The 12,004-nt window shown below is 37.6% G+C and overlaps 2 protein-coding genes across 4 annotated transcripts in view; one reads left to right on the forward strand and one right to left on the reverse strand.

Moving 5' to 3' along the window:
- The window catches only part of necab2 (N-terminal EF-hand calcium binding protein 2), an 83,739-nt gene extending 79,187 nt beyond the window's left edge, over nucleotides 1-4,552 (forward strand). For all 3 annotated transcript variants that reach the window (XM_079620473.1, XM_079620474.1, XM_079620475.1), the window contains 3 exons: nucleotides 204-281; nucleotides 1,686-1,777; nucleotides 2,946-4,552. In XM_079620473.1, the coding sequence (XP_079476599.1) occupies nucleotides 204-281; nucleotides 1,686-1,777; nucleotides 2,946-2,974 (199 nt within the window). In that variant the 3' untranslated portion in view covers nucleotides 2,975-4,552. The remainder of the gene's footprint in view (nucleotides 1-203; nucleotides 282-1,685; nucleotides 1,778-2,945) is intronic.
- On the reverse strand, nucleotides 3,950-11,026 carry slc38a8a (solute carrier family 38 member 8a). The gene is made up of 10 exons (XM_079620472.1): nucleotides 10,725-11,026; nucleotides 10,270-10,468; nucleotides 10,007-10,163; nucleotides 8,790-8,894; nucleotides 7,452-7,509; nucleotides 6,868-6,982; nucleotides 6,097-6,244; nucleotides 5,812-6,011; nucleotides 5,526-5,577; nucleotides 3,950-5,420 (listed from the first exon to the last, which is right to left on the reverse strand). The coding sequence occupies exons 1-10, from the start codon at nucleotides 10,911-10,913 to the stop codon at nucleotides 5,318-5,320; spliced, it is 1,326 nt and encodes a 441-aa protein (XP_079476598.1). The 5' UTR covers nucleotides 10,914-11,026; the 3' UTR covers nucleotides 3,950-5,317.
- Between the last annotated feature and the right edge of the window lie 978 nt (nucleotides 11,027-12,004).

Raw genomic sequence — 12,004 nt, forward strand, 5'->3', positions numbered from 1 at the left:
ATAATTATGTGTCTGTTGACGGTTTCTATATGGGAGGTTAATTGCAGTTTCTTTGAAAACGTTGTCCTTGTTTTCTTTATTCTCACTGTTTGTTCTACAAGGTTTAACATTGTTTTCCATCAGCTTGCTGAATGCGTGTTCGTGAAACGTGAGATTGTAAGTGTGTGGTGTTTTTCATTGTTCTCCTGTTCACCTCTCTCCAGTGTGACGGCTGTGCGGCTGCCCGATGGCCTTTCCTTTGTGGTGTACGAGTTCTGGGACGGAGAGGAGGAGTGGAAGAGGTAAAACACCTTTTCTCCTGTGTGTGACTGTGTGTTTGTTGTGTTCACTGGGATCTTCACAGTTAACTCTGCTCATCTCGATTGTCATGAGCACCTGAATTATCACGAGACAAGACATGAGAAAATTTGTTTTTACTTAGAAGTTAAGTGTCAAATATTGATATGGTTTCCATTGGCATGTATGGGGACTAGGGGTGTAACGGATCCGTAGTTGATCCGTACATGGTCCCACGGTTTGGAATGCATGTATTTCACAGATTAATTGAAAAGATTAACCATCATAGAGTGAACATGCACATGTTTTTAAGTCCTGTCAATTTAATCGTTCAAGCCATTTTAAACCATTCAAGCGCAAGAAAACACAAACTCGTGCTCTGAGTCCTAAATCTCTTTAATATTTTCTTGCGCTTGAACAGAACACTCGCAAAATTGTCAAAAAGCCCTGTATGGTGAGTATCCCCGTAATCATAGTTGGTTATGACTTAAGTGAGCGTAAACAATTGAGAAAGAAAACAGATGCGTATCATTATATTGAAGCTGTGCATTCTGGCTTAAAGTGACAGCAGCCTAGTATTTTATATAACAACAAAAGACAAAAAAATATATTAGATATTTTATACAGTAAAGACTATGCCAATTGATAATTAATTTTCCACCTGAATACTGTTTAGACCTAAAAAAACTTGAAGCACTGTTTAATTTGAACTGAAAAATGATCCGATCCGTGACTCAAAAACCATAATATGATCCGAAATGTGAGTTTTGTGATCCGTTGCACCCCCTAAAAGGGAACTAGATTTAAAGATTTAAATGTAAATAAATATATTGGCCTGTATTTTTTGTCTTTTGGTAGAACTTAATTTGAATGGAAAAGCGCAGTTTTCACAATTTGATTAAAACTCCATTTGTGTTGCGAGTGATAGGAGGGTGGATAGATAATGACAGACTGTTCATTTTAAAGCGAAATTATAAGCTCATTTAAGCTGACCTAATTTAGCTGTATTTTGCCATTGCTCTTTGAAATTTTGTGGCCGATCATCCAGTCATTTTGATAGGAATCCATGTGATTGGGAGTTTCACGTTCCCTCGAAGTTGCTGCACTGACCAACAGAAAGCTGCTTGGTTTGAAAGTGACTTCTGTGTGAGCTTCATACATCACTACACTATTGACAGTGGACCTTTTTTTATCTGAGAAATCTTGCAGAAATGTGACCGAGCTTTACAAACACTTGTTTTTCAAATAATAACTGAGCATTATTATTGACATATCAAACATAATTATCAAAGATACCGTTTTTAATTTGGAAGTTACATTCAGAATCCACTTTTACAGTATATTATGATATAAGACTTCTGGAACTGTTTATTTTGCTCCTTTTCTAACCGTCTCTGCTTCTCTCTCAGGCACCTTCAGACTGCAGCTTGCAAGGCCTTCCAGCATGTGAAAGTGGATACTCTATGCCAGCCCGAGGCTGTGTCCTCTGTTGCTGTGCCTGGTGCGTTTCACTGCCGCCTGCCGTAGAGGCTGTTATGGGCTATGGTGCCAAACCAGCCTTTGATGCTACTTTTATTGTCTTGTGTAGTCGGGGGGGAGATGTCTGTACATTTCACAGCCATTATGCGCCCTGCAGGATTACGTCCTCTCACAGTCTCTGCATTTAGTGTGTGTTCACACTTGGCATGTTTGATTCGATTAAAACGAACCCTGGTGCGATTGCTCTGTTAGTGCGGTTCATTTGAATAAGTGTGAACTCTGCCACCCGAACCCTGGTGCGCACCAAACAAGCGGACGAATAAAATATGAACGCAACATGAACAAACGAACCAAAGACGGGATATGTCACAAGATGACATAAGAATTTTATCTCGTCATAGTCACGATGTTGCCCATCACAGTTTGGTACAGGCATCAGAACCGCGTCTCGTCACAGATCTTCGTTTGAGTGTGACGGAGGGATTCCTGCCACTATTTTGGCTCCTTTACACATTTGATAAGCTCTTCACGAGTTCTCAGCTGGTCAAAATACGCACATACAACGAGTGCATTTAGCCCAGCACACAGCATTGTTTTAGATGTTCGGTAAGTTCTGTCACGAAACATACGTAATAAAAGCCGACCAATCAGGTTGTGAACATATCCATATGCCTTTAGGTTTGGTGTTAAAATGCAAATGTGAACGCTCAGCGTTTTTGAGTCCAGACCAAATGAACCGAACAACAAGTGTGAACACAGCCTAAGAGAATTAATTTCAAAAAAGAGCTGCAGCAAAATCAAAATCCTCCATCAGACGTTCCCATACGCCTTCCACGGCATAATAGAAACCTTTGATCTGATTTCTCTTTGAATGTGATGTGATTTCAACAGCCAATCTCTTACCATGTGGTACCGTTTTGCATAACCGCAGCTGAAACAATTGGCTTGTATGTGTATGCCGGTTGACACAATTCCACCATATTTTGCAATGTGAAAGTAAAAGCTATTTTCAACGAATGTGCAAGAATTCCGATTCATTACCTGCCATAGGTAAAATCAACCAGCATAATGAGCGGTTTTGTACAGCTTAAAAATATAACATACCAACATAAAGACGTGCAGTTGAGGCATTAAATATTTACTGTTGCTTATCTGTTTGATAATGTCACTGACTATCTCTCTCTTTCTAGCCGCCTGGTGCAGCCTGAACAAAGACTGAGAAGCGAGCCAGTCTGCGGGTGGAATGGTCCCGCCTTATGCCTGAAACCCTCCTCTTCTCCTCCACTTCCCCCTCTCTATCCCTGCTATCTTAACTACCCCCCTTTCAGCGCTCTCCCCACTCTGTCTCCCTCTCTTTTATAATTACTTGTTTACACAGTATCCATTTGATATTCAGCCAAAAGTAGTGTCGGCCGCAGAGAACGCCGGACACAGTGCCAGTTCCCTCTTCACCTCCATTGCAACGTACAGAGACGACATTAAAACTCCCCAAAGCATTTGGGAACCTCACCTGGTTGATTCGCATTTGCATTTGAAATATCAACTTGCATAAACAGTCTCTTCTAACTAAATGAGGCTGATTAATATTTCATCCTAATTCAAACATGCATTCGCTGCTTTGCAAACAGTTCCCTTTGGTACAACTTCTGAGAAGACAAAAACTGTGCAGCAAAGTATTTCTACAGCTGTCCATGGACAATAGCATTTCTGTAAAGGTCATTTGATACTAGTTATAGGTTGGTGTTATAAATACTTTGAACTGTATCTTCATGAGCCATGTAGAGCAGTGGTTTTCTAACCTGGACTCACGACTCTGCACATTTTGTATGTCTCCTGATTCAGATAATCAATTTTTAGGAAGAGAGCTCCAACTGAGTGTGTCAGATAAGAGAGAGACACAAAATGTGCAGTCGTGGGTCCCCGGGACCACTGATATAGAGAGACTGGTATTTTTGTCAAACCGTGAGCATGACACATACTGCCAGTCAAAGGGCCCACATTTACAACACACCAAATAAACATCTGCTCCAAAAGCACAATGTACCTGAACTATAGATGAAATGCTTATGTAAATGAGATTAGCTGATAGAGAGTAGAGAATATCCTGAGTAACAACAGAATTATCTTGAAAATTGTATTGTATTACCATTGTTGACCGATAATATATGGATCTATGAAAGAGTGACACTGACTTAACATTCCATCAGTTTTATTGCTTCTAAATAATTAAACATATGGCATCAAATCATTTCATTTCTCAGGACAAGCCAAAATTTAGTAGAGGATTTTTCAAAATTGATGTTGTTGACCAGTAAGACTGTTGTATTTGTGTGAATTTCTGGTTGGCTCGAAATGTAAACAACTCAACACCAGGCGAAAACCAACATGGCCCAAACTGCAGCGTTCCTTTCCCACCAATCCTGCCTTCTGTTTGGTTTGTTTATCCCTCACAGTGAGTGCATGTTACAAATGAATGTCCAGTACATGATTTGCCGTAGAATTTAGCTATGCTACTTTAAATGGATTTTGTGCATTTCTTATTTTCTTTTATATTACTCCAGTAACGGAACAAAAAGAAACAAAACTATATTAAATGAATAAAACTATATGAGCAGTCACTTTTAATGGCATTGTTTGATGAAATACTACTTCTTATACCCATGTATGTTTCCGTATACTGGCTTTCTCTCTTATAAGTGAGTGTAGAGATTTATTGCAGGGATGCAAAGTATTATATTCGTCTTAAATTTGTTAAAATTCTAGATTATGTAGAGTGCTGCTATTCAATAAAGTACTGAAAAAGGATCTGTCGTTGCATTCTTCATCTTCAATAAGAAAGAGTCATATTTCATTGGTTGTTGAAATGACACAAGAAACATTCTTACATTGTCAGTTATTTACAAATGTACTTGTGCATACCAAAGTGGTTCCAATGAAATATAAAGACAGTCAAAATATGTACACATAGCTCCCGCTCTCCTTTTTTTTTATTAATCTTATGAAGCCCCGCCCCTTTTCAGCGCTGCACTCGTTCTGTTAACTTCCGGTTGGTACTTCGACAGCATTAAGGTAATCTTGAGTATTTATACTGCTCGTTTTAAAATCTTCCCAGTCTACTGACATTTGTTATGACATCCACTTCAAACATTACAATGCTCATGATAACTTTCGTTAACTCTACAATTAGTAAATACACTTCACCAGCTAATTACTGGCTAAAACGGAAGTTCAAACACAATATAGGCCTACTAAAGATGGCTGTTTCTGATTTCTCTGGCACATAAGACCTTTATTATTTAAGTATAATTTAGCTCACATCTATGCTGACATGACAATGGACATCAAAATTGCAGAACATTCAAAAAAAGACTACACAAATAATTCAGATTTACATGACAGTTATTTTGTCTGAGGTATTTCATTTCGAGTTGGATTATTATTACATTTGTACATCAATCTCTATTACAAGCAATTACTCCACACTTGAAGTATTGGAGCGGTGTCGAAAATTCTGAAAGATCATAGTTAAAAGTCCTTGTGTTGAATAGTAACAGTCAAAAACTTAAATTTCACTTAGGAGTTGCATAATTGCAATTGAAGTGCTCTGCCCAAAGATATAGATGCCACAGAAAAGTGTGATCATTCCCCATGCGATCAGAAGATACCTGGGGGTAAACAAGGCATAGAAACACTGTTATTGTACATGTAGGCTAATAGAGAATTCCATTAAACATCCCATACAGGATCCTAAAGAACTACACTTCTCTCACCTTATTGTAGGAGAAATTGACTCTGACTGCACCACAAATATTAGGCAAAGTCCTTCAATAAAAATGTTTGCACATGAATATAAAAAAATATAAATACGCATCATGCTAACATGAAAAGCATTAAAAGATTCACATTAAATGTATATGCTCAGAAAAAGTGTTGTGAGAATCAAGTTGAAAATCATTCATATTAAAATGGAATGGAAAATGGAAATTTATAAATGTCAATATAAATTTTTCAGTTAATGAATTCTGAGACAAGCATCAATCATACAAGTACAATTACCTGGAAATACAAAGATGAAGAAAGCACTGACTCCACCGACAACACTGATGACTTTGCTGATGTCAGGAATGAACACCGCTATGAGAAGAGTGACTGTGACCCAGGCTGTGGTCAAGGCAACACGTGTACGGCTCTCGTAAGACTCCGTCACCGCGGTGTGTTTGCGTCGCTGCCGCATCAGTGGATCCTGGATCACAGATCTACACGCATAGACTGGTCAGTTCCTCTATATATACAATATGTAACTGTTCTCCTAATATCCATAAGACACAGTTTATCGCATACCTTCCAAGCAAGACAATGATGGGGTAGATGGTGACGATTGAGATTCCAAACAGCAGCCTGGCGATGATCATGGTAACATCACCCCCACCGTACGACATCAGAATATCAGGAGCAACGTTCTTCCCAAACGTCAGGTACCCAAAGACTCCTACAAAATAGTCATCTGTTAAACATTACACTCATTACTAAACTAAACGCCTAATCAACCCAATCATCACACTCTTCCTGATTAAAAAAATGTATCTGGTATGAGACAAGAGGACTGACATAAATATATATATAAACCCTGGGTTCAATCAAGTCATCCTTGAACCTTGTAAGATTTATTTTAAATGTTTTTGAAAGAAGTCTTCTATTCATCAAGTCTGTATTTGTTTGATCAACAATACAGTAAAAACTTATTTAAAAAAATTAAAATAACAGTTTTCTATCATATCTAATGAAGTGAAAAAAGTGAAAAAAAAACTGCATTCATTTGTCTTTACTGTCATTTTTGATCACTTTAATGCATCCTTACTGAATAAAAGCATTAATGTCTTTAAAAAAATATCTTACTGAACCCAAACTTTTAAATGGTAGTGTGTATACAAAAAAACGCAATAGCATCTGTCAGGATAAAACGTTATTTAATGCTAATTATTCTATATATCTGAAAAAAATAAAATAATTCAGCATTCACCACCATTTTTGCTGATGGGAAAAAAGTTCATTATGTACGTGAAGCATATGAAGTGCATATAGAGTTATGGTAATTGAGCTGTAATCACTGACCAGTGAGAGAGTAGATGAGGAGGCAGATCAACATGGACACCACAGAGATGAAGACCCAGTGGGACAACTTCCTGTTCTCCATACTACTGTAGACAGCAATGCAGGCCTCGTGGCACTAAAACAGACACCGAATCAGCACAAGCACAACTGACTACACAAATCAGATCTCCAGTACACCGTCTACACCAAACAACAGCTTTTCCTGTAATACCTAACTTTCTGCACTAGCTCATTCCTCACCGATTCCCCTGCCGCACAGCTCTTTTCATATCTCCATTTCCCTCTTCTCTCCATTCCCGCCTCGTAATCAATCAGCCCCAGGCAGCGGACACACAGTAGTTCTGCGCTGTTCTGCTATGCCGGTGGACTTTTATTACATTTTTGACAATCCCCCAGCGTTGACAAATAAAACACCTCAAAGATGCACCATTTTTCATACTTTGCATCTGACCTGACCTTAAATATTAAAGTGAGAGCAAAAACAACTTGAATTCCCCTCATTTATGGACTAGTGATGATATTCAGTGAAATTACTTCTCTTTTTCTCCAAGAGTCAAATGTTGGATAAAAGCAAGAAAACTCACCTGAAAGCCAAAGCAAATAGTTGGGATGACGCTGAACATCGAAGCCCATGAGCTTACTCTAAACAATAATAACAACAATGATAGTTAAACCGGCGGTTTTACACATATTATTTCTGAAACCTTTTTGCTTTCAGCTAAATGCAGTGTTGGGGAAAGTTTCTTTTAAAAGTAATGCTTTACAATATTGCGTTGTTACTGCCTAAAAAAGGAACTAATTACGTTACTTAGTTACTTTTTGGAACAGGAATAGGAGGAATAAGACGCAGGAGAAAAAAGTTCAACACTCTTCACTGAAAACAAAACAAAACTGAAACATAAATGTCATGTTTATCTAAAGACATTTTTGCTAATTACTATGGTTGAATTGGATCATCGAAGGTCAGCAGGAAGAACATTGGTTCATTCTTTCCCCGCCGTTGAAGAAATTTTCCATCATTTATGACAACGTTTACTCGCCACAAACGAAACTTTCCATAATTACCCGGCATCGACGAAACTTTTTTCGTCATTTATGACAAAGTTTTTCCGCCATAGACAAAACTTTTTTCATCATTTATGACAACGTTTAACCGCCATAGATGAAACTTTTTTCATCATTTATGACAACGTTTACCCGCCATGGACTAAATTTTTCGGCCTGTTGTGTTTTCATTGTTATAAGGTAGGTGGTGCTATTACACATCTTCTGAAAGATTAGAGAATATCCGGATCAAAACAGGCAAAAAAGGAGAAGAAACAAGCGATAGAAGCAACTTTTCTCTTTTTGTTTTAAACTGGCTTTTTTTTTTCAAGCTGGCAGGGAAAGAGTTAATAAAGTGTGGTTAAATATATATGGTATATTTGTGTAATTTAACATTTAATTATTGCGGGTTTTCATAACATTCTGAGTTTGCATTTCACTGTTTTTGTTCATTTTAAGGAATTCTGAATCAGTTTTTGTGCAAGTGAGATGAGTAATACATGCTAACATTTACAATAACTATCATGTTCACACAGCGCACACAACGCCTTTGCCTCTCACTCATTATTCCTTTCAACATAGGGAGAGGAGTCAGTCAATACACTGGAAAATAAAGTAACCTGCATTACTTACTTGAAGAAGTAACTTCGATATGTTGTAAATTTAAAAGTAATACGCTACTTTAGTTACTTGAGTAATTACTTGTAATGCGTTACTCTGAACACTGGCTAAATAAACCAATTACTTTCTCTCAGAGCTCAGTAAGCATGACAGTAAGATTTGTTCACGCACTGCAGGAGGAAAAGATGATGAGGAGGAGGTATAGATCTTTATATGGCTTGCCACTAAATTTGAAAGCATGGTCACTCTCCACTCACCCACTGCTGTAAAGAGGTGACAGATTGATCTCATGGACGGGCCTCCGGTGGTATTTCACAGTAATGGCTACAGTGAGATATGTAGCAGCAAACGTTCCTAGAACGCTGAACAAAAACAAATATCAAAGACGAGTTGACATTAAACAAATTATCTTGATGATGTGTGGGAAAAACTTTGCATATTAGTCTGAGAGTCATTTTAAAGCTATTCAAAATGCTGTGCACTGTCAGCAATTGACCATAAAAGAAAGGCAGAAGCAATAACAATGCTTCATAAAATTAATTAAAGTCTTTTTATTCACTTACTTACAGTTTCAACTCCTTCCATCTAAACTCCTTCCATCTTTACACAGTTTTGACCAATCAATTTCCATACCATTTCCAAAATAAATTTGTTAATAAATAATACGAACAGATTTGTGACTTGTTGCACACAAATCTTTGAAAATAACCAATTAAAAATCTTTCGCCCACAAATCGTGCGACACTGTGTCTTGTGAGGAAGTGCCGATGAAACACATTCTTGAAAACTAGAAAAATAACTACTATAGGAATTACCATTATTTCAGTGGTTTTAACAACTTTAATGACCTGCTTTGGTCATCGCAACAGTGTTTTCTGAATTAGTGTAATTTTTGTATTATTTATATACACTATTTTGAATGAGCTTTTATTATTATATTTTCAATTTCCAGTTTCATTTTAGTTTAAGTTTTAGTAATTTGGTTTATTTACGTTTTGTCTCATTTTATTCATTTTTTAATTATATTTTTTATGTTGCCCTGGCAACTAACTGTAATATATATTTTTTAAAACAATGACCAATGTTTAATAGATTTAGTGGTAACACTTTACAATCAGGTTTCATTTGTTAACATTAGTTAACATGAACTAAGAATGAAAATACTTCTACTGCATTTAATAGTCTTTACTAATACATTATTAAATCAAAAGTTGTATTTGTTAACACCAGTTAATGCACTGTGAACTAACATAAACAAACAATGAACAGCTGTATTTTTATAAACGAACGTTAACAAAGGTTAATAAATAAGTAACAAATGTATTGCTTGTGGTTAGTTCATGTTAGTTAATACATTAATGTTAACCTATGAAACAATTGTAAAGTGGAACTGTTTTAAATAACAATAATTACACTGTTTTGAACAACACAGTCAAGGAAATACGCAAGAAACTGACAGAATATAGTTCCTCACCTAGTATACTTCTGTATGCTGATCTCCTTCGGGACAGAGAGAGGGAAAATGAAGAAGAGACACAGGAGAAACAGGGCAAATCTCTGGTCTGTGTACCAGTGGTACGGCATCTCGGATTCTGGCAAGCCTGTGATTAACTCATACATAGAGAGACATACTGCGAGAAATGAATGGAGATTGATCAGTGTGAAGATCTAATGGATAATGGCACTATATTAGCAATTAGTTATAAAAGATCAAAGTCCCATCAACATGTTGCTTACATTTCTGAAGCTGGTCCGCCACTATGACTAGAAAAGCAACAGATATGATGAAAAGGTTGAAGACGTAGCAGATCTCACAGAGTTTGCCTATGGCAGGACCACACACGACTCTGACCACAGCCTGATATGTGTTTTGTCCACTGATTGAAGATGAATATCCCAGGATGACCAGTCCGCTGATCAGGAACACAAGAGAAATCTATGTAAGATAGAAATATATCATATAATATCATGCACAGAATTACAATAGGCCTAAGTGTAAATATTTCATTCAGACATTATAGAGTTAACAACAATATGCATATCGAACAACTGACCAGTGGATGCATTGACAAGATTATTTTAGAACACGTGATCGATGTGGTTGAAGCCACAGTGATGAAAACCGGTTAACTGAGTCATAAAATATTCAAACAATCCTTGTTTCATTATAGCATTCACACAGAGTTACTTGCCATCTCCACAGTGACAGCAGAGTGAATTCCTCCAGCTTTCGCAAACGCCCAGGGAAAGATGAGAAGCCCTGCACCCAGCGCGGACTTCAGCAAGATGAAAACCGCTCCTAAAGAGCCCAACTTCGGCCCGTTCGTGTCCAGCGAGGGCTTTGTTAAAAAGCTGATGCTCTCTTTTGCCAGCTCCTCCATATTTGGCCCTGTTTCAATCTCTGTTCCTCTCTGAGAGTTCAAACATTAGGTCAGGTAAGTGAGAGGTGGAGTTTGGTGTTAGACCAATCAAACTCTTGACCCGCTTTTCCACCAGCCACAAGAGTTCGAGTGGAGATTTACATTATGTTGTCAAATATTCTGTCTGATTCAAAGTGGACAGAATGATATCTAACGAGCCATAACTGGCAAAAATAACCGTCAGTTTTACCCTTCTCGAATATTGCCCAACAAACATCGATAACAGCTCTAAGTTGTCAATGCTGGCGGCTAGCTGTGCATTAAACGCTTTTAATGATCCCTCACTAAATCTACCTTTTTGCCTAGTGTAAAATCATAAAGAATTATTATGGGACCTCAATCAAAAAAATTATTGGTAGATTGGTTGCTTTTATGGCATTGGTATTTTTGCCAATAACTATAGAAACTATGGTAATTTAGCAGAAACTATTTATTTACTTTTATTTAGCAAGAAGGGTAATTGTTTAAATTGATGTTAACTGTTACGCTTCCAGTGCTATTAAATTCACTCCCAAATTCCCACTGTTTTAGGAATTCCTTTTGATTGTTTGCATCATAATCTTTTCTTTACAGATCAAAAGACAAATGTTGGCACAATATGTATTGTGAAAGTAATTTGTAGGTCATGTGCACTGCGCAGGATATCCCACATTTAACAGCATGCGTTCCAAGGGTGGGAGTTTGGCACTGGTGCTACAGGCTCACTGTCACTCTATAGAGCCCAAAGCTGGTTGGGAATTTTCTAGATACGGGGGGCAAACAGAACTTGTGACCTCCGTTATGAGAAGATTTGGGAAATCCATTTAAGCACAGATAACTGGCCAGGGTTAGTTCCCATGTTCTTCATGTCATTAACCTCTATCACGCTTCGTCACCTGAAAGAGACTGGGGACATTTTCACAGGCTATTCTTCCCATTAAAAATGGATCAGGGCCGAGATTTAGAAAGACTTCCCAGACCCCATCACTTCTAATGGAATTAGTCGATTTCACACTGGCTCGAGGCACAAGCGCAGGCAACTACAAGACTGCTCATCTGATCTGATTTAGAAC

This window comes from Phoxinus phoxinus (assembly GCF_949152265.1).
Source record: "Phoxinus phoxinus genome assembly, chromosome: 8".
NCBI classification, from domain to species: Eukaryota; Metazoa; Chordata; class Actinopteri; order Cypriniformes; family Leuciscidae; genus Phoxinus; species Phoxinus phoxinus.

Excerpts from the sequence above, each read along its gene's own strand:
- slc38a8a (XM_079620472.1), bottom strand. The coding sequence starts at position 10,913 with ATGGAGGAGCTGGCAAAAGAGAGCATCAGCTTTTTAACAAAGCCCTCG. Across the intron at positions 8,895-10,006 it reads AGCATACAGAAGTATACTAG|CGTTCTAGGAACGTTTGCTG; the intron begins GTGAGGAACTAT and ends GTTTTTGTTCAG. Across the intron at positions 5,421-5,525 it reads TCAATTTCTCCTACAATAAG|GTATCTTCTGATCGCATGGG; the intron begins GTGAGAGAAGTG and ends GTTTACCCCCAG.